At 47.4% G+C, this 20,399-nt stretch overlaps 1 protein-coding gene across 4 annotated transcripts in view; it reads left to right on the top strand.

Annotated features, from left to right (window-relative positions):
- Nucleotides 1-20,399, top strand: part of KCTD10 (potassium channel tetramerization domain containing 10) — a 27,858-nt gene extending 7,459 nt beyond the window's left edge. For 2 of the 4 annotated variants that reach the window (XM_025986632.2, XM_072723041.1), the window contains exons 3-7: nucleotides 8,404-8,573; nucleotides 11,273-11,359; nucleotides 11,691-11,743; nucleotides 12,806-13,001; nucleotides 17,520-20,399. In XM_025986632.2, coding sequence (XP_025842417.1) covers nucleotides 8,404-8,573; nucleotides 11,273-11,359; nucleotides 11,691-11,743; nucleotides 12,806-13,001; nucleotides 17,520-17,738 — 725 coding nt within the window. In that variant the 3' untranslated portion in view covers nucleotides 17,739-20,399. Of the gene's footprint in view, nucleotides 1-8,403; nucleotides 8,574-11,269; nucleotides 11,360-11,690; nucleotides 11,744-12,805; nucleotides 13,002-17,519 lie in introns of all 4 variants that reach the window. The other 2 variants (XM_025986631.2, XM_072723040.1) reach the window with 1 other exon arrangement.

Genomic DNA, 20,399 nt, shown 5'->3' with positions numbered 1-20,399 from the left:
GAGGCAGAGACACAGGCAGAGGGAGAAGCAGGCTCCATGCCAGGAGCCCGACGTGGGACTCGATCCTGGGACTCCAGGATTGTGCCCTGGGCCAAAGGCAGGCGCTAAACCACTGAGCCACCCAGGGATCCCCTCATAGTCTTGACTTAATTGTCAATTTGCCCTGGGACTTTGAGGAAGTCACTTGCCCATTCCACTGGGCCTCAGCTCTGTGAAGTGGTGGCTGGACTAGCTGCCCTGGTTGGTCCCCTGCCAGTTCTCAGTGATGGTTCTGTGACTTTGGAGTGAAATAAGAGAGAGAAACAGAGACAGACAGACATGAATGTCTTCTCTGGACCCTTGTCCTCCCGGGATGGTGGCCTGACAAAAGCTCACAGAGCTGGACTTAAGTCTCAGCTTCCTGTGTGGTAGCCGGTGCTCCTAACGAGGTGAGATTGGTACAGGGATACCCACCTCATGGGGCTGTTGGTGTGGGATTCGATACACGTACATTTAGTGCATGTTTCTTTCCGTTTTCTTCTGGGAAGTCACGTTTGGGAAAGGCAAAGAATTTTTTTAAATGATCTTACCGTAACTGCTTTCTACCCACCTGGAATAATCTGAGAGGACTTGGCAAGGGGGACATTCTTGCCTGGCTGGGTTGACAGGGCAGGTCATGTGAGGTTTAAAGATGGCACCATCCTTTACTTCTTCGGCCTGCGATTGCTTAAGACCTGGCCAGATCACAGCCTGGCTGCACCCTGCCTTACCTGTTTCTGAGGTTGACTGTCGTGCTAATGCCTCTGCCTTCCATGTGACGTTGGTTCCTGGAAAGGTGGGCGAGTTTTGACACAAGCAGGTGGGATTGCAGACCTGAAGCATGAGCTGTGCACTAGTTAGGGTGTTTCCCTCGGCGTCCTGGACAAGACCTGGCTGTGGGGCTTGAGGTTCTGCTTCCCTGGGCTTCCTGAGAACTCGGATTTCTGGCCAAACATCAGATAAATGAGGTTTGTGCCCCAGCGCTTCCTTCTGTGTATCTCACCCAGAAAGCAGAGTGTTTTATGAGTGGGAGGATCCCCGTTGCAGAGCCACACCCAGCATCGCTGAGGAGTATTTGTAGAGAGGGAGACAATAGTGCCCCAGCTGCAGAAGGAAATAGACCTTATCTGAGAATCCAGGATTGTTGTAGCTTTTCTTCAGCCCTACCCAGTCTCTGGTGGGGCTCAGGAAAAGCGGTGGAGTCCCTTTGGAAGCAAAGTTGGAGCCTCATCTCCTTGAAGCCCTTGCTGGCTTGATGCCATGCCGAGGAAGAGCTGGTCCTCAGTCTCTTACATTCCCTAGTGGAAGGACACAGGGATGGTACCAGGGGTCCTGCTCAGGCTTCTGAACAGCTACTGGAGGTTGTCTCGTTCCCAGTGGTGCCGCCAGGACCCCTGGACTCCTGGTGCCGCCAGGGAAGAAAGGCTGTCTTTGGCACTCTGACCTTGGCTGTTTTCACAGGGCTCTGCTAGAGCCCCAACCTGTCGTGAAAAGCTCACCATGCTGCATTTTATGAGTGTTTTTTACCCTTCATTTTGACCCTACCAGGGGTGGTATTGTTGCTACCTTTCACTAAGTGAAAGATCCTATTTGAAAGCTGGTGGGGGATGGGGGGAAGCAGCTACTGAGCCCAGGGCTTAATGGCTTTTACTCTGGGCAGGCCTTAGTTCTCCAAGGGCTCAGCCCCCAGGTCAGGTTGCCTGAGTGCATCAGCCTTATGGGTCAACCGCCCGCTTTGTGTCTGGTCTTCCAGCCCATACTGTGCCAGGCAGCCCGATCCCATTGGCCCCTGGTGAGTATGCCACACAGCCTGACCTGGTGGCCTGAGTGCTCCCTCACATACACCCTCAGGTCTACAAATTAGTGTAAATGTCCTGCTTGTCACAGCTGCACCTTGGGCTTTACTGTGCTCTGCAGTGATGTTTGCCACAAACGGGCCAGAATAGCAAGTGCACCTCCACGAGGCAAGCGGATACAGCAATGGGAGAACTGGCCTGGGGGCTGAGCTCTTGGAGAACCAAGGCTCCTGTCCCATTACCAGTAAGTGACAAATGAGTCTAAATTAAATGCCACATACTCTTAGCTGTAACTATTACCCTGGGTCAGAGCTGGGGCCCCAAACCCACTTACTGTCAACTTCCCTGCTCACAGATTGGACGCACACAGTACAAAAGGCAAACAGGCAGGAGGGCATGGAACAGAAGAGAATCTGCCACCCACCCTGGGCCCCAGACCTCACCACAGAAGCAGTGGATTTCTCGGGCATCCTTCAGGGATTTCTAACAGCTCAGTTTATCACTGTTCTTAATGGGAGTGCCTGGCAGTTAGGAGACTTGGGAGACTTCAGTCTGTGGGGACTGCTCACTCCTGCTGCGGCCTGTCTGGTGGAGTGTCAAGGTGGAGGGAGGGGCACTATGGGGGTGCTGGAGAAGCAAGCAGATCTTAGCAGTGTCTTGGGGAGAAGTGGCCCATTTGGCCTTGGGGATGAGTGCTCTACACTTGTACCTTACTCCTGAAGGATGACTTTTCTAGGGAGTCCTTTCGTGGACTTCCCCCCCCCCCCACCCCGAAAGGTGCAGTCCCTATAATACTGGAATTTTTGCCTGAATACTTGTCGCATGGATTGAGGAGGCACCTTCCCTAATAAGAGTTTTGCCTCAGTACTCACCTATAGTTGCCTGTTTCATCCCTACTCTTTGGTACAGTGCTTTCCCACCCCCCACTCTCCGTTTCTGGTCTCTTGCTAATGTTTCTGGAATGAGGGAGTATGAGTGAACCAGATTAAAGAAGAGAGTCACTGATCTTATTATCAGCACACATTCCCTTGAAATCCAGTGGGGAAGTCAGTGTAGTATGTGGGAAACTGTAGTACCTGGTGGTTTCCCCAAGATCTCCATACTTCCTGCTTAAATCGGAATGCACTCTTCTGTAAAATTCTGAATACGTTGGGAGCTTTTAAAATGTGATGAATAAAACAAACTCCCTTGTGCCCCTGTTGTGAAATGTTGGGGCTGGGAGCGAATGGTCAAAAAAGAATTCTTGGGGCATCTGTGGTGCAAAAAAGGTGGCTTTTATTAAAGCCACAGGGACAGGACCCAGGGGCAGAAAGAGCTGCTCCAGGGTTGTGAGGAGTGGCTGGTTATCTACTTTCAAGTTTGGAGGGGTTAGGGGTAGCGAAAGTCTCTAAGGAATTTGGAAGCAAGAGTTCCAGGACCTTGAGGGGCTAGCTGCTGTTAAGGTCATTTACTACTATCTGCCTAACCCTTAGTCATGAGACTCTTCAGGTATCTTTCAGTGGGCCTTATGTTTGGAGGATGACTGCCCACATATAATGGGGGAGGGGGAAGGAAGGAGAGGGGTAGAGATAAAGGAATTTTCCAAAGGGATTTTTATATGTTAAAGATGATCCTGGAGGTCAGGCTAATGTCAAGTTGCTTATTGTCCCTAGCAAAGTATTAATAGAGAAGCAGTTGAGTTCCTGGAGGAAGGTCACTGCCTGTCTCAGGTCAGCTTGTCAATGAGTTGAAAGTTGTAAAGAGATTTCATTTTTTTCTGCATTTCTTTTGCCTTTGTTCTCCACATCACCCCCCACTCAGACAAGGAATAAAATGCTACCTGGGCTGATGGCGCCTCTCTTTACATTCTTTGTTTGCCTCTCTCCCTTCCAGAAGTTAACCACTTGCCTGACCTTGGGGGTCACTAAGTGAATTTCAACCTCTGTGGTGCAGTGACTCAGCTGGAATTTCAAGATTGATGCCTGGGTTCTCCCCAACACTCTCACCTCCCAGAAAGCTAGCTCTAAGGGGCGTTAGGACTTTTCAGGAGCTCTGCAGGAGACTCTAATGTGTGTCCAGTGGTGAAAACCACTGATTTGAATCTGTCAGTGAATTACTTTTGCTATACTGTTTCTGCCCCTAAACAATGTGTCATTGGTGTGTTTTCCAACATTGTATAAATGATGTAACATTGTCATCTCTTTGCTTTCACAAAATTATGCTTGTGAGATGGAATCATCTAGGTCAAACATTCCTGCTAAGTGTTCCATTCTGGGAATATACTGTAGTTTATGGATCTGTATTCTGGTAATGGTTGTTTAGATTGCTTCCAGTGTTCACTGTTTGGAATATTACCTTTCTTGAACACTCTCCGGGATATATGAGCTTCTCTATGGCAGAGCTTCCCACCTTTGCCACATATGGCACACACAGAAAGGCATATTTTTATTTTGGTAAGTGAACAGGCTCTGGACCCAGCCACCTGAGTTGCTGTAGCATTGAGCTCTTATCTACCACTGGGAGCTCTGTCCGGGAGTTTATTCCCAGGAGAGGATTCCAGGATGACATCCGTGGCTTGGTTAGTATTAGCTGTTGTCCCTGTTTATGCTCCCCACATGGTCTGAATTTGTGCCAACACTGGGCACTGTCGAACTTTCTAATTATTGCCAATCTGATGGTTATGATCTAGTACTCTGTGGTTTTATTTAACATTTCCTAATTTCTAGTGTGTTAAGTATCTTCTTGTCATTTTGTTTCATCATAGAGCTGCGTGATTGCATCTTATTTACACATTTTCCTGTTTTCCTTTATCATCTTCTTGCTTTATAAAAGTATATATTCTGGATCCATTTCTTTGTGATTTTACGTTGTAAATATTTTTTCCCAGTCTGACTTGTTAAAGCTTTTTTAATGGTATTTTTTTTAATACCTTAAAGTTTTTACATTGTTTATTTTTTACATTTAGGTCTTTGATCTACCTCATTGGTGCTCAACCAGGGATGATTTTGACCTCCAGGAGATGTTTGGCAATGTCCAGAGACATTTCTGGTTGTCACGGTTTGGGGGTGGGAATGCTGCAGGCCCCTAGTGGGTAGTGGCCAGGGATGCTGCTAAATACCACACAATGCACTGGATAGGCCCTACGTAACAAAGAATGATCTGGTTCAAAATGTCAGTAGTGCCGAGGCTGAGAAGCCCCGCCCCAGAGATTCTGATTCTCTGGAATCAGAATGAGGCAGTTTCCTAGAATTGAATTTGTAACAAGCACCTCTGGTGACTTACGAACAGAAATAGAGTATAAAAATCTTGGGATGCTAAGGAGAGGTCCATGAAGCCCCTGCTGCCCTGTCCATGGAAGTGGAGGCAGGGAAAAGGGCTGGGAGAGGGCAAGCCTTGTAGCCCAGTCCCCTGTCCCTGAGAGAAGCCTTCTCTGGGGTACCCTGAAAGCCACTCGGACTCTCCTGAGGGCTGGAATGTGCCCCTTCTGGACACTGCCGCCACTCTGTTCTCCACTGATGATGAAGAGATGCGGGAAGGGCTCATTGTCAAAGACCTCATTTGAGTGCTGCCAATAAACCTTAGGAGTTATGCTGTGTGTCCCGTACATTCTCTCATCATGCCTTTGTGCCAGCCCTCAGGGGTACGAGTTTTAGGAGAGGAAACTGGTGGACAGAGAGGTTTGGTGCAGTACCCATGTCATCCAGCAAGAAAGCAGCAGAACTGGATTTCTAATATAGGCCCTTGCTCTTAACCACTGGGTTGTGTGGCACCTCCCAGACCATTCCAGAGCCTCCAGGGCTGCGCCTACCTCTTATGCTCTTCAGCCTTGCTGGATGGGCCGCCAGACACCAGGCTGCCCTGACTTGTGTAGACTTCTGAAAAAGCCTGCATGCTCTGTGGCAGTGGGACAGGCTCTCCACAAACAAGGAGCTGCTTAACTTCCATTTGCTTTCCTACATGCTAGGCGTTTGAGCTGTTTCAAAGGGGTCGATTCCGGCTTTGAAAGCAACTGAAATATTTTAAAATCAGAATGCTAATTGAAACCTCCTGGCGAGCCCGCCGGCTCCTTTGCCCTTATTTGTCTAAAATATGATTCCTTCACCGCAAGCATTTCCTGACAGCATTCTTGAGCTGGAGCCCAATGTCACGGTCTGCCTATTCGTTTATGGAAACTCTGAACTGTCACTTGGATAATTGATTTCAGGGGCTCCTGCTCTTTCTGAGCAGCTAAGTTATCCATGCATCAAAGGTGGAACGTGGACATTTTCTTCCCTGGGTTGCTGAGTTAAATTAAGGTTGCCATTCCTCTGAAGACTGAGGCTCTACTCGTCTTCTCAGTTCTGGTGGAAGGAGCTTTCCTGTGAATTTCTTACTTCCTTTTTGTGGTCCAGTTCTGCCTTTCCAACTTAGGAATGTCCCTGAACCTCTCTGAGGCTCTGTTATCTGTGGATGGTGCAGGGGACTGAGCCTCCTTCTAAAAGAACGGTTGGGAAGATAGTATGGTCCTTCCACACCTTGTCCACTCATTGGAAGAAAAGTACTTGATCCGGGGTAGCAGAAAGGTCACAAAATGCTGGTCTGTATGCCCAGGGTGGCCTGCAGATGGGTTTTCCTTGGCCTAGAATGGATTGATGACCTCTTGGTTTACCACTGTTTAAAAATCAGGAGGTTTCCCGGAGAAATCTGCATTTCTGACTTCTCTTTAGAATATCAAAATCTCATGCAGCCCTAGGCCCACATTCCTGCCCAGCAGTTCTTGGCTGAATTGAGAAGAGCCTCCCCATCTCCTATCCCCCAGGAGCAGGGCACGTGCTCTCTCTAGTCAGCCTCTGGGCCCAGACCCATCTACACTCATTTATGTTGCTTGCTCAGGACCCCTTTGGGCATCTGAGCTATATGACAGATACTCCATCCATACTTGATTATCTCAAATGTAGAAAAAAGCAGTGGGATAAGGTCCAGCAGTCACTGTCAGGGTGGTGTGATTTACCATGGTTGTGAAGGCCTCTTCCTTCCTTGAAACCAGAGTTTGACTTCAGGCCACGCATTTGCATTGTGTTTGCCACACTGGGAATTACTCTTTCCACTATACTCAGGAAGCCATAGCACTGTGGAAGTACCAAGCGAAAGCCTCTGGAGAGACAAGCCCAGACCTTTAACCAATGGTCCAGGAGCCATGGGCTGAGGAGTTTGTAGGATGGGAGTATCGAAATGGCCTCACAAAACTCCTAGTGATTGTTGTAAATACCAAATAAATATATTGCCCTATAACCCTGAGAACATCTTGTCAAGGCTGGATTGGGGAAGGGGGCAGTGGGTGGCCTTGTGACTCTGGATATGAAAGAGGTGTCTTTGCTGCTCTTGGATTTTGTGTCTGAGCCAGAGTCTGGGATTCTGCGGAGGACTTGGGGCAGAACACCATGGTGTTAAAAGTGTAAGTGTGGGCCCCTTCTCCCAAACTGAGCAATGGACAAGGAAAGAGGGAATAAAATTATGGATTCCTGTTTAAACCTAAATGCCCTGTGCCTTGGTATCCTCTCACCTGACCCCAGGGGACAGGAGACCTGGGGAAGTCCCTCACTGGAGTTGCCCTACTGGCCTGGGGGAATGTGGGCCTAGGCCTCTCTCTCCTCCCACTACAGGCTGGATCCTTATTGACCGGTGTGGGAAACACTTTGGTACAATACTTCTCTACAACCTGGTTTCTTTCTGAAGCCTCCTGTCATCTCAAGACATACCAGGTCTTTGCCTCATCCCTTCCTCTCTTTTTATGTCCCTCCACTTCTCGGGCTCTAGTATTATTTCCTCCTACAAGTAACTCCCCCCCCCCCCAATATTGGCATTTCTGAAGAGGAATTGTGAAAACTTGGAGATCCCTAGTGGAGGTATAGCAGCCCAGTCCCCCCAAATGGAGAGGTCATCAAGAAGCTAAAGGGCTCGGCGGTTGACACGTTTTCCTATAGTTAATGAAAACAAATTCCATCTCCCCATGCTAAACTGAACTGCCTAGGACAAATTCTTTCTGGTTTACCGTCTTCTCTCCAGTGGCTGTCACTAGCCAGTAAGTACTTATTTGGGGGCGTTAAAGATGGAACACCCTGGGGTGGTATTGGTGAGTGTCAGGGATCCCCCTTGGGAGCCAGAGGTTGAAGTCTTCTGCCTCCTTAGAAGTGGCTCTGTTATTTGGAAATCTAAAAAAAGCACTGTAGAAAGAGGGAGAGTAGATATTTTTACCTCAAGCTTTTCCCCTACCATTGAGTTGTGTGGTCATTTGGACCCATTTTATCCAAGTGTAGTGTACTTTTGGGATATCTAAGGGATTTTTGAGGATATTTTAGAAACACACTTTTAGGCCTCAGAGGTTCTGGCATCCAAAAGAGCCTGAGACCAACCGAGTCTGTGGTTGTGGCCTGGAGACCATTGCAGTGCTTCCCAGGCAGGGCTTAGTCAGCTTTTTGCTGATGGCTGGGCAGGTGGTGCTGCTCCCCCCTCTGTGATCCTGCTCTTCCCTGGGAGGTGGAGGGGGCCAAGAGACACCCCATTTGTCCTCAGCACCTTCCAAGAGATGAGTGCCTATGTGACTAGGCCCCCCTCTCTCCTCCCACTACAGGCTGGATCCTTATTGACCGGTGTGGGAAACACTTTGGTACAATACTCAACTACCTTCGTGACGGGGCGGTCCCCTTGCCTGAGAGCCGCCGGGAGATTGAGGAGCTGCTGGCAGAAGCCAAGTACTACCTGGTCCAGGGCCTGGTGGAAGAATGCCAAGCAGCCTTACAAGTAGGTATCACCCTTTTTCCCCTGTAAGAGTTGGGAGGTACCAGGCCCAATTGCTCTCCTCATTTTCTTCCTCTACAAAATGGAGCATTTCCTACTTTATTGAGATGTAAGAGTTCACAAGTAACCCTGGAACTTCTCTCTTCTCTGGTCAGTGACTCCTTAGAGGCTTCCCTGTAATGCTTAGGCCACTCTGACTTTCAGTCGCTGTCATGTTGGGCCATCATATGTACATCGAAACTCTTCAGTATGGGGTATAAAACCTAATCAGTTTTCTGGACACATCTCAGGACTTACTCTTACCCAACCAGTTGTCATTGGGAGCCTCATATAATCTCTGTAGATTCAGAAACCCCTCACTCCTCAGGTGGACCTCAGGAAGGACCATTGGGATCAAGTCATGATAGTAAAATCCCTGTAAAACCAAAATGCTTCTGGATATAGCCAGCAGCCATTTATTTCAAGCCAAGTTCTAACATGGCAGAGAATCAGAAGAGTCCCTTCAGGTTGTCATAGGAATTGGATCTGTATACCTGAGGCTCTTATGTCAGGCCACATGTCTGGCCCTCCACTGGAGCAGTACCCATACTGCCTACCTCCTTGAGGAGCTATTGTTTACACATACCACCTCTACCGTGAGAGTCTACAGCCTTTAGGTTAGTATTTTTAATTCATTTTTGTTTGTTGAGGAAATGTATACACATCATACTTTTTTGCTCCATTAATTTTTTTTGAAGATTTTATTTATTATTTATTTGAAGGGGCAGGTAAGGGATGGGGAGAATCCCTAGCAGCCTCCACACCAAATGCAGAGCCCGATGTAGGGCTCAGTCTCACAACCCTGAGATCATGATCTGAGCCAAAATCAGGAGTTGGACGCTTAGTCAACTGAGCCATCCAGGCGCTCCTTCTCTGTTAATTCTTTCAACAGTTCTGTTTACTTTCGTATTTCTTACGCTATTCATTTCAGTTTTCAACATTATCTCCTGGTGTACAGAGAATTAAAATTTAGCTCATGTACTACCACCACCCCCCAGTCACTACAAATCTTTTATGTACACATATTCCTTCTTCTCTTTTCCCAATATAGTGTTTATCACAGCTTTGGTTAAGTCAGTATTCAGAGTTTACTTTGTGATCTCTAAATATTGTTAACAGTTAAGCCACAGAGTATACAGTGAAAAATGTCTTTATTATGCAACTTTCAGTTTGCCAGGGTTAGTGATTGCCTCATTGTTTTGTCTGCTTGGTTTTCTAAGTACATATTCCTGATTCATCCCTAAATGGTCAAAAAGGTCAGTCTCCTATTGGTGTGTTCAGACACACCAGTGAATCTGTTCTCCTTTGTCTTAGAGACAAGCTCTCTGGGTTCCCTTTCTGTGTTTTCTATTAGTCTAAGGTTGAACCTCCAGGACTACCCCCTCTCAGTTTCTGTTGCTTTTATCTTCCTGTTCTACTTTCTCATAGGTTTTCTTCAGCTTTATCTTTTCAGCCCTTCTTTTGAACTTTGCATTTCTAAAGTTCTCATATTTCTAACTTCCAAGAGCCTTTTCATGTTCTCTGAGTGTTCTTTTTTTTAATATAGAACACTGCACTTTGTTTCATAGGATTCATATCTGTTTTCCTCTGTCTTGGAGTTTTCTTTCTGCTGCCCTCATCATGACTCCTTCCCTTTTCCTCTTTATTTTGGTTTCAGTCTCACAATTGAGAGACTTTCCACATATAATCTGATGATCTTTGGTCTGTTAAAATTTAAGAGTAAGGTTCTGAAAACCTGTAGGTGTGTGTGGGGGCTTTTTTGTCCAGTGGGCTTTAGTGGTGGGTGATAAGGCTCTTTCAGCAGGGACTCCCAGTGTCAGAACCTATAAGCCTTTTCCTGAACTGATCAGATCCCCATGGGGGAATGTTCCACTCTCTTGCCTGGGTATAAGCCTGACTGGCTGCCTTTTAAGATCTGAATAGGAGAAGGGGCTGGGAGCTGGAGCCCACCATTTAGTTTGTGGACCATTCACTTAATCCCCCCTGTTTTCGGAAGAGCAACTCAACCCTGTTGAGTGGTCATCTCTACAAACCACTCCAGAAGAGTAGACATTTCTTTTGCTATTGGCGGCGGCGACAGCTACAATGGTGGTAATGGTGGTGGTAGGGTCTCACTGGTGCTTCTGCTGACGGGCTGGCTATTCCCTGCTCTTGCCCTCTGCCCACCAGCAGTCAGAACTGTTGTTTGAAAAACTTCAGGTTCTTTCCCATCTGGTAACTTACATTTTGGCTTTCGCTTTCCCCTCAGTATTCCTTATCTGCTTCCATCCTCAGATTTTCAACATCTTTTGTCTGCAGACTTACCTTCTCCCGATCTTTTTCTCCATATAAGCTTAGACTGTTGAAGTTCTTCTACAGTTTTGCAGTGGGGTGCTTTAATGGCTGATATTATATTTCATCTGTTGTGTTTAGTTTATTTTTAAGTGACTCCCTGGGCTGTGTAAATGTGTCTCACCATCATTAGGATTTACTGAGTGCCCTTGCCAAAGAGCAGACATCTACTGGAGAACTCGACTCTTGGCCATCCCCCACCCTAACTCCTTTCTTCCCAGGGCTGGCAGTCCCATCTTCCCTTGCCAGAGCCTGTCTTTGCCTGGCAGGCCAGCTAAATAATCTGATGTTGGGCAGGCCTCCTAGGCTGAAAGCATGTTTTGTTCCAGCAGAACAAAGATACTTACGAGCCTTTCTGCAAAGTTCCTGTTATCACCTCATCCAAGGAAGAGCAGAAACTTATCGCAACTTCAAATAAGGTATGTTGGAGGCACCCTTGTGTCCGTTTTTTTTAGCTATTGAAATCATGAATGAGGTTTGAAATAGAAACCTGTAGATGTGCCTGAGCAAGGCTGAGGAGGGATGAAGAATGGGCACCTGCAGTTCATCTTGTGTCACATCTTCCCCCCTCCTTCCAATTGTGAGTCCTACAGTCTCCCTCTATGCCCTCCCACACCATCCCCCAGTCTGCCAGCTGTGCTTAGCTGCCTCCTTGACTTGGTGGTAGGGTCCAGCCCTGTGGGAAGCCCATAGTCCACCGTACCTCCACTCCAAGTGACTCTTTTCTTTCTTTTTTATAACTGCCTTCAGCCAGCCGTGAAGCTGCTCTACAACAGAAGTAACAACAAATACTCATATACCAGGTAAGGAAGGTGTCAGTGAGAAAAACTACCCACATTGGCTAGGAAAGTTTCTGCTCACACAGGCCAGGCCCAGGTCCTCCTGTTATCTTCCAGGGAGGGTGGCCCTCTGTACCTCGAGGATGCCCAGGGGAGGCAGATGACAGATACTAGATTGAATTCACACATATCATAAAGGCTGCCCTTTTAAAGTATATAGTAGTTTGGTGGTTTTTAGTATATTTACAGAGTTTAGCCGTTACCATGTGCCTACTTTGTGAACATTTTCATCATCTAAAAGAGACCACTAGTCACTCTTCACCCCACCCCCTGGCAAACACTTCTCTCTGTTCTGTGGATTTGTCTACTGGACACTTGATATAAATGGAATCCTACAGTACATTGCCTTTTGTGACTGGCTGGCTTCTTTCACTTAGCATCACGTTGTCGAAGGTTCATCTTTGTTGTGGCAAGTATATCAATACCTCATCCTTTTTATGGTGGAATAATATCCCATCATATGGATATTAACTGCATTTTGTGGATCCATTCATCAGTGCACAATCAGGGTGGTTTCCACCTTGGGGCTATTGTGAATATTGCTACAAACATTCATGTACACGTTTCCGTGTACATGAAGGTTTTTATTTCTCTTGAGCATACCTGAGAGTGGAATTTCTGGGTCCTGCGGTAATTCTAGGGTTAGTCATTTGGGGACCTGCCAAACTGTTTTTCCAAAGCAGCTGCACCATTTTATGTTTCCACTAGCAACATACATGAGTTTCTAGAATGCCTTACAGCTCTTGGGACCATGTGGTCTCAGCTGCAGAGGGCTTAGTGAGGTGACTCAAGACCCATAAGTGGACCCAAGATGAAGAGCCTTCCTCGAGCAGTTGCATTCTGCCACTCCTGGGGCTCCCTCCACACTCCGCACCTCGTGCCTGTGCTTACAGGCCCCAAGTTGTCCACATTTCCTCCTGGCTACAGCAGAGTACCGGCAGAGAGGTGACCTTAGAATGGGATGTAGAGACACTCAACTGCACCTAGTAGCAGCCTGCACTCACCTTCTCAAATGCTCTCTTGCAGCAATTCTGACGACAATATGTTGAAAAACATTGAGCTCTTTGATAAGCTTTCTCTGCGCTTTAATGGAAGGGTCCTGTTCATAAAGGATGTCATTGGGGATGAGATCTGCTGCTGGTCCTTCTATGGGCAGGGCCGCAAGATTGCCGAGGTCTGCTGCACCTCCATTGTCTATGCCACTGAGAAGAAGCAGACCAAGGTGAGTGCTCTGAAGGGGTGGCTCTGGGTGACTAGTCTGAAATACTACTTGTACAGTTTCCCTTTCCCCGGAACAAAAAAACTTAAGGAGAGGTTTTAAAAAGGCTTTCCTTGACGCATCATTGCTCATTGTGAAAATACTCAGCTTTTTGGGGCCCTGGACAGAGGCAGGCCTTGGAGAAACAGAATGGTATTTCCTCTGACAATTGGCAGACAGGGACGGTCCTACTGCAGCTCAGTCTTTTTGCCATAAACGTGGATTCAGAGTGGTGCTTGGCCGGCTCAGTCGGTGGAGTAAGCAACTCTCGATCTCAGGGTTGTGAGTTCGAGCCCTACTTTGGGTATAAGGATTACTTAAAAACAAAACCTTAAAAAAAGTCAATTCAGATGTATCCTTTTACCGCTGTCACCAGGCCAGCATGGTCTCCTGTCAGTGACGGGACACTGCCTGTGCTGTTTCTCACCTTTCATGTACCACCATTTCCTGCCAGCATAGCCCCCTCCCGTCTCAATCATCAGAGGAGCCGTGCTATCTTTAAGAGCTTGGCCTTGGCCTTCTAGTCATGACCTACGATTTACTGCCGTTTGTCTGTCCTCTGACCCCCTGATCTAGAGTGGCCCTCCAGCCTCACAGGCCTGCTGGGCGTTCTGTAGCTCCCAGGCTTGTTGGCTTCCATCAGAGCACACAACTGCCTAACAGATCTGGACTCTGGATCCACTGTGTCATCCTCTCCCAAACCGATGGACTTGATCTCTGTCACTGTGCCATCCTACAAAGCTACATCATGCCACAGTGTGCTGTTGGAGATCTGATCCTCTGTGAATTGAACTTCATCTCCTTCAGGTCTTCTGCTTGCTTACCCTTCTTGGGCTGTGCAACTTGGTATTCTTTCTCTTTTTTCAAAAAAATCCTATAGTGTACTCTGTCCCTTCTTCTGAACCTTATAAGGGAACCCTGATCAGGGACTTGCGGTGGGTCTGCTGGGCAGGTGTTCATGCACAGATCTGTAGACCACCCTGTCAGGCTACCATCATCACTGCAGCTCCAGGGGTACACAGTTCTCTGATTCTAGAGCTGGCCTCAGGAGAAAAGACGAATGAGTGAGTGAGACCACAAAGTAGACACCAAAGCTCTAAGCATTTTTAAATTTTTACAACATCGTATCATCAGTATTTAGAATATATCCCAAAAGATACTTCTTGATTTAAGAGAGCCAGGAAGGGAAAAACACTGAGGCTCCCTCTTTTTTTTTTTTTTTTTTTTTAAAGATTTTATTTATTCATGAGAGACATAGGCAGAGGGAGAAGCAGGCTCCATGTAGACTCCATCCCGGGACTCTGGGATCACATGCTGAGCTGAAGGCAGATGGTCAACTGCTGGGCCACCCAGGCATCCCGAGACTCCTTTTTCTTTCAAAAGATCCCAGGGAGACCAGAATTGCTTGTTTCTCTTTACCGCATTAGCCACCCACACCTCTTTTCTCCTGTGAACTTTTTTAGGGCTGTGAATTCTACTGGTAACTAACCTCCTTTTCTTGCCAGTTAAGGTTTGTTATATATACGGGCTGCTTTTGTCCTTGGATATTAACAGGATAGTCATTGCATTGATTAAACTTTAAAATACTGATTTTATATTTTCAGGTTTGACAGGGAGCAAAGAATTCAGAGACCACACGATCTGATCCCAGCCTTTTGTAGATGAGCCAACAGGTTCCAGAGCAGCCCTGTGCTTGTGTTTTTGAAATTGGCTAGAGGCAGGGCCCAGGATGGCAGGCCAGGGCCCCTAGCCACAGCTCCCTTTGCTCTGCCATCCTGTCCCCAAGGGCTTCTTCCTTTCTCTGGGGGAAGTCTGTGACTGGCTTTCTAAGGGGTTCATGTTGGGGAATGGCTGCCCCATAGGGGTGCCTCCTTCTGCCCCATACCTCCAAAGCTGAACTTTGGAGCCAATACACGTTCTCTTGTTTCAAGTAATTGGGCGGATGTTCCTTTTGGGGTTTTTTTGAATTGCTATTTCTTTCCTGGTACAACCTTCAGGTGCTCTGCTTGCTTGCTTCTTTTTTTCTTTTCTTTCTTTCTTTTCTTTCTTTTCTTTCTTTTCTTTCTTCTTGTTTATTCTTGAGAGACACAGTGAGAGAGGCAGAGATGTAGGCAGAGGGAGAAGCAGGCTCCATGCAGGGAGCCTGATATGGGGCTTGATCCCAGGATCACGCCTTGAGCCAAAGGCAGATGCTCAACTGCTGAGCCACCCAGGTGCCCCTCTTTTAATTATTTAAATGTCTTCTCTGGTTCAGCTGGAAAGGCTGTGGCTTGCTGAAAGTATGCTTTAAGTAGATCTGTAATACACGTCATCCCATTTGGTTTTGGATTCTGACTTACTGGGGACTCAGTGGTAGTACAGCACAGAACCCACCCTCTATTGGTCTGTTTTGTTCTGTTGTTCAGATGGTATCACTTCTTTTGTTCTTCTGTCTTCAAGTTCACAGACTCTCCTCCGTCATCTCCACACTGCCGGTGAATTGGGGCTTTTTTTTTTGGTTTCTGTTTTTGTGTTTATCTTGGTTACTGTATTTTTTAATTGTACAATTTTTATTTCTTTCTTCTGTGTTCTCTTTGCTGAAACTTCGTATGTCTGCATTTGCTTTAAGAAAGTTTGCCCTTGGGATGCCTGGGTGGCTCAGTGGTTGAGCATCGCAGAGTACTGGGATCAAGTCCCACATCAGGCTCCCCCAGGGAGCCTGCTTCTCCCTCTGCCTCTTTCTCTGTGTTTCTCGTGAATAAATAAATAAAATCTTTAAAAAATTAAATTAAATTTAAAAAATGTTTGACCTTCCTTGTCGGGACATTTTTATAATATCTGCTTTCAACCCTCTGTCAGAGAATTCCAGCATGTTATGTCATCTTGGACTTGGCATCGGCATCTGTTGATTATGTTTTCCCTTAGGAGTTGACATTTTTCTGGTTCTTCATTATGCCAGGAACTTTCGAATTGTATTCTGAATATTACAGGGCTCTAGGTCTTTTTAAAATTCTAACAAGCACATTGATTTTGTTTGTTTTAGTGGGCATTTGGCCCACAGGTTCCAACCAGCTGTGGTTTGCAGTGCCAGTGACAGCCCTGTTTCCAAAGCCTTCAGGCCTGGGCTGCACCGAGGGCTAGGCTGTGTCCTGGGCAATGATCTCCCCCATGGCTCAGTTCTGGGTGTGCTGTTGAGGGACAGATGGACAGCTGGGCTCAATCCCAGGAGTTCATGCAAAAACCTCAAGACACTGCTTTCCCAGGCACCCCTCCTTCACCATTTTTTAGTGCTTCCTGCTTCCCTGGGGCTCCCCTTGTTCAGTCATCTGGCTGGAAAGGTGGGGCTGCAGTTCCCCACTCTGCCTCACACTGCCTGGGACCTGATCTGGCCCTGGAGCCAAGCGGCATAAAGAAACAAGAGAAAAACAGCAGAGATTTGCTCCATCCTGATGAGACCACAGCTCTCCTAATCAGGAAGGAAGGTTCCCCTTCAGAGTTAGGACTCCCCCAGGCTCTGGCTGTTGCTGCCACAAGATTTTAGGGGGAACAGATAGGGGTGCAAGAGAATGGAGAAAAAGGAAAGGAAAACCGGGAACACTCTCTAGGTGTTGGGAGGCTCTGGTGGCCCCCCTGGAGCTCTCTGTGCTGATGACCATTGCGGGGTTGCAGGCTGCATTAACCTCCCTCTCGGCAGTAAACTCACTGCTGGCCAGGCATTATTCCAAACTCTGGCCTCTCCGCTGACCCCCGCTCTGTCTGCTGTGATTTCTGTGTCTCAGTCCTCAGCCACTGCACTCTTTCTCCTGGTTTTGTGGCCTCAGTAGAAAAGACAGAGTAGAGCGTGTTCTCTCCATTTCTCTTTGAACCTCAGAACCCTGCCTTGAGAGCAGAGTGTGTCCACCCTGTGAGTCAAGTGCCCAGGGCCCATTTGGGCAGCCCTGTCTGATTCACAGAACCTAAACCCCGAAGGGCAAGCAGCAGACATGCAGCTTTGCCAAGCAAGAGGCGTCATGTCCTTTTCAGCTAGTCCCTGTTCAAAACATGGGGCTGCATTAAAGGCTGCCTGAAGGTGTGGAGCAGCTCCAAGAGTGCAGATCTGTAATTAATAGAAACCTGTTGGAAACTACCTAATTGGTTAATTTCATTGTTACGTTGTTGTAATTCCGTGCTATGGAAGGATTTCCTAAGTTAGGGGAAAACAAAAGGTACAGAAGAGTGTGTGATGGGCCACTTTTTGTGTGTTTTAAAGTGCGTGAATATTCATGTGTATAAATGTACATTTGGATGTACTGTTTCCCTTTTGTTTCTTGGGTAAGCACTGTGTGTAAGTATTGCCTCTTGAAAACAAAAATTACTATAAAACTAATAATGGCAGTGTTAAGAGGAATCCCAGGGGCCTGCATGAGCCAGCGGCCCTTCTTGGAAGTACCAGGTGGCAGTAGAGGTAGTGGGGTATGTGTTTGTGATGCTAACTTACCTGCCTTGTGTTTTGTGGGAATGCAGGTGGAGTTCCCAGAGGCCCGAATTTATGAGGAGACCCTCAATATTTTGTTGTACGAGGCCCAGGACGGCCGAGGACCTGACAACGCACTCCTGGAAGCCACGGGTGGGGCAGCTGGTCGCTCTCACCACCTGGATGAAGACGAGGAGCGAGAGCGGATCGAGCGTGTGCGGCGGATCCACATCAAGCGCCCGGATGACCGGGCCCACCTCCACCAGTGAGCAAGCAAGCAAGCAAGCGAGCCACCCTCCTCCTCCCTCCTCCCCTGTCATTCACTCCAATTCCTGCAGGCTCTTGGGCACCTTCCACTTCCTCTGGAGTCTGAAGATACTTTTGTACCAAGCCAGATGATTATTTTGATATTTCTCGACCAGGTGACTGTCTTTCCCCCAGATGAATGCACCCCGTTCTTGACCAAGCTATGTCCAAGGTCTCCCCCGTTCCGTGGGGATCTGAGAATCTTTGGAGCTAGGCTTTTTTGGTTCTCGGAGAAAAGTATGAATGGGTATGAAGTGGATGTGAGAAATTTTATTTGCAGTATTTATTTTTGTGGGTGTTGACTATGATTTGGGCTTTGGGGCGGCATGCCCCTGGGGTTCAGTCTGACAGCTCCGGGAGGGATCCTGCGGTTGGTGGCCACCAGAGGATTCTCTGAGCTCTCTATTTCCTAATCCTCCAGCCCAGCATGCTGGCTGCTAGTTCCTGTGCCCTAGGTCGGGCCGGCTCCAGGGCTTTGCCAGAAGTCCTTCTGCCCCAGGACTTTGCACCCCAGCTCATGTGGGTAGATGATTACAGTTTGTGGCACGGAAGATAGGACTGATGAGCTTCGTGCCTCTGATTGTTCTAGTGTAGCTCTGGGTGCCCGGCTCTGTTGAGGGACAGGCCTATTAGGACCTCACGTGGCTAAGGCAGAGCTGGCCCTGGCAGGGAGTGCACAGCTCTGTTCCTGGCTCCCCCTGCCCCTGCATCTGTTCTCCTTGTTGGCCAACTCCCTTCTAGAAGGCCTTGTGGCCTGTTTAACAAGTGGAGCTCGCATACCGTCACTTCTTGGGCTCTATTCTTTCTTCCTCAGCCTTCTTCCCTGTTAGGCTGGGCTTCCTATCTCCAGGAGAAGCCCTGCCTTTTGCTTAGAAAGTGGAGGTGGCCCGGCCTCTGTCCACCAAGCCTGGCATCCAGGCAGGAAACCCATTCACACCAGCAGTCTCAGGGCAGCTCCCCTGCTGTAGATGCAGCCATCACCCGGAGATCCCCTTTTTGTCTTTGCCTCTGATTTTTACACAGTATGGAGTAGCCACAGCGAGCAGAGTTAGAGGATGTGCAGACCCTTTGGGGTCCAATAAAGTGTTCGTGTTCATGTTTAAGGGACGTGTGCGACTATGGATGGGGATGTGTGCTTGTGGGGCGCAGGGGGCCTGCACTGGAGCCCGGCCGTCCACATGGTGCTCATGTAGGACGGACATTCTCGGTTACCTACCTCCCAGTCTCCTCTGCGCCTGTGAAGGGACAGAAGTGAGTGGTGACTGACGTGGCTGGTTGCAACTAGACTACGTAGAGTAGTTACAAGGAGATGTGAACGTGTGTAAGGTAATGGATGGGATTTGTCTGCTTTTCAAGGGAAACATTACTGTTTTATACCAAAGGTATTAATATGGGCAGCCTTTGACACAGTGTATTCCAAAAAACGAGTTTATATTTTGAAATGGTTTTTACAGCTTAGGCTTTGTACACACTGCCCTTCTTGGGACAGTTGCATGCCTTTATTTTGTATCCAGCAGCAAAGCCTACAATAAAACTTTAAAACAATCTTGACTGAACTTAAAAAAAAAAAAATCATGTTTTGGGGTCGATGCCTTTTAAACTGTTGTGTGTGAAACTTTCGTATTAGGCCATTCGAGTTTTATTAAGTGCTAAGGAAAGGGGGGGCTTAAATACTGTTTCGTAAATATTTTATATACCGTTTCAGTTTTAAACACCAACCCTGGCGTTTGGGTTGAACTTTTTTAGAGAGTTAAAGTGAATGTCAGTTCTGATGTTTTCTGTAGGAATGGAAAAGCCATCATATGAATTGTTTTTTAACATATTTCTGTGAAGAGTAAGTTTGTGGAACAATCGGATTCGTTTGGGCTTCCACACCATATGAGCTAATGTCTCTGGCAGTCTTTACACTTTTCCTTAACTTTGCACTTGTAGTTTTGAGTCTCTGCTTTCCTGGGATCTGAACAGATTCCTGAAACATTCCGTGGTGAATGATACACCGTTAGCTGCATAGCCTTGAGCTGACAGCAGTGTTGGCTGGTCCAAGCTCTGTTAGCAAATGTATTCTACAAGGAACTGAATTTTATGATAGCATGAAGGGCAAACAAAGGTCAATATTTGTACTTAAGAGCCATGTAAGTAAAACACTGGCCTAAGATTTGGTAAAGAGTTAAGTTTTATTACATTGTAAGAGCTTACAGTTGGAGAACAGCTTTTGGTCCCTTGTCAAGCTGTTTTTTCAAAGAGGTCCTTGTTTGTGGTGACTGGGGGCCTGTGCCCAAGACAATCCTGGAGTAGCCTCTTCTGTCGTCGTCCCCTCCCCCCTATGATAGGTTGCAGATGAGCTGCCTGGCTGAGGTGCAGGGACCCCACCCTTTGCTTCGGTGGGATCGCCTGCACCTCCCAGCAGGTGCTCAGGACCCAAATGTCAACAACACTCAGCCCTCCTCCGCAAAGTGGGCTCCTGAGGGCTCCACCCAGCATCACTGTAGCACACCTGTGTGTCACTAACCTTTCTTTTTGTGCTATGGGAAAAAATGCTATAAACGTTAGAAGTAGTCACTGTATGTTGTACAAGCATTTGTGGACGTGTAAAATAAAAGTTACATATAATGCTTCTGTTTAAA

Source organism: Vulpes vulpes, chromosome 10 (genome assembly GCF_048418805.1).
Source record: "Vulpes vulpes isolate BD-2025 chromosome 10, VulVul3, whole genome shotgun sequence".
Classification (NCBI taxonomy): domain Eukaryota; kingdom Metazoa; phylum Chordata; class Mammalia; order Carnivora; family Canidae; genus Vulpes; species Vulpes vulpes.
This window is presented reverse-complemented; position numbering and strand designations above follow the sequence as displayed.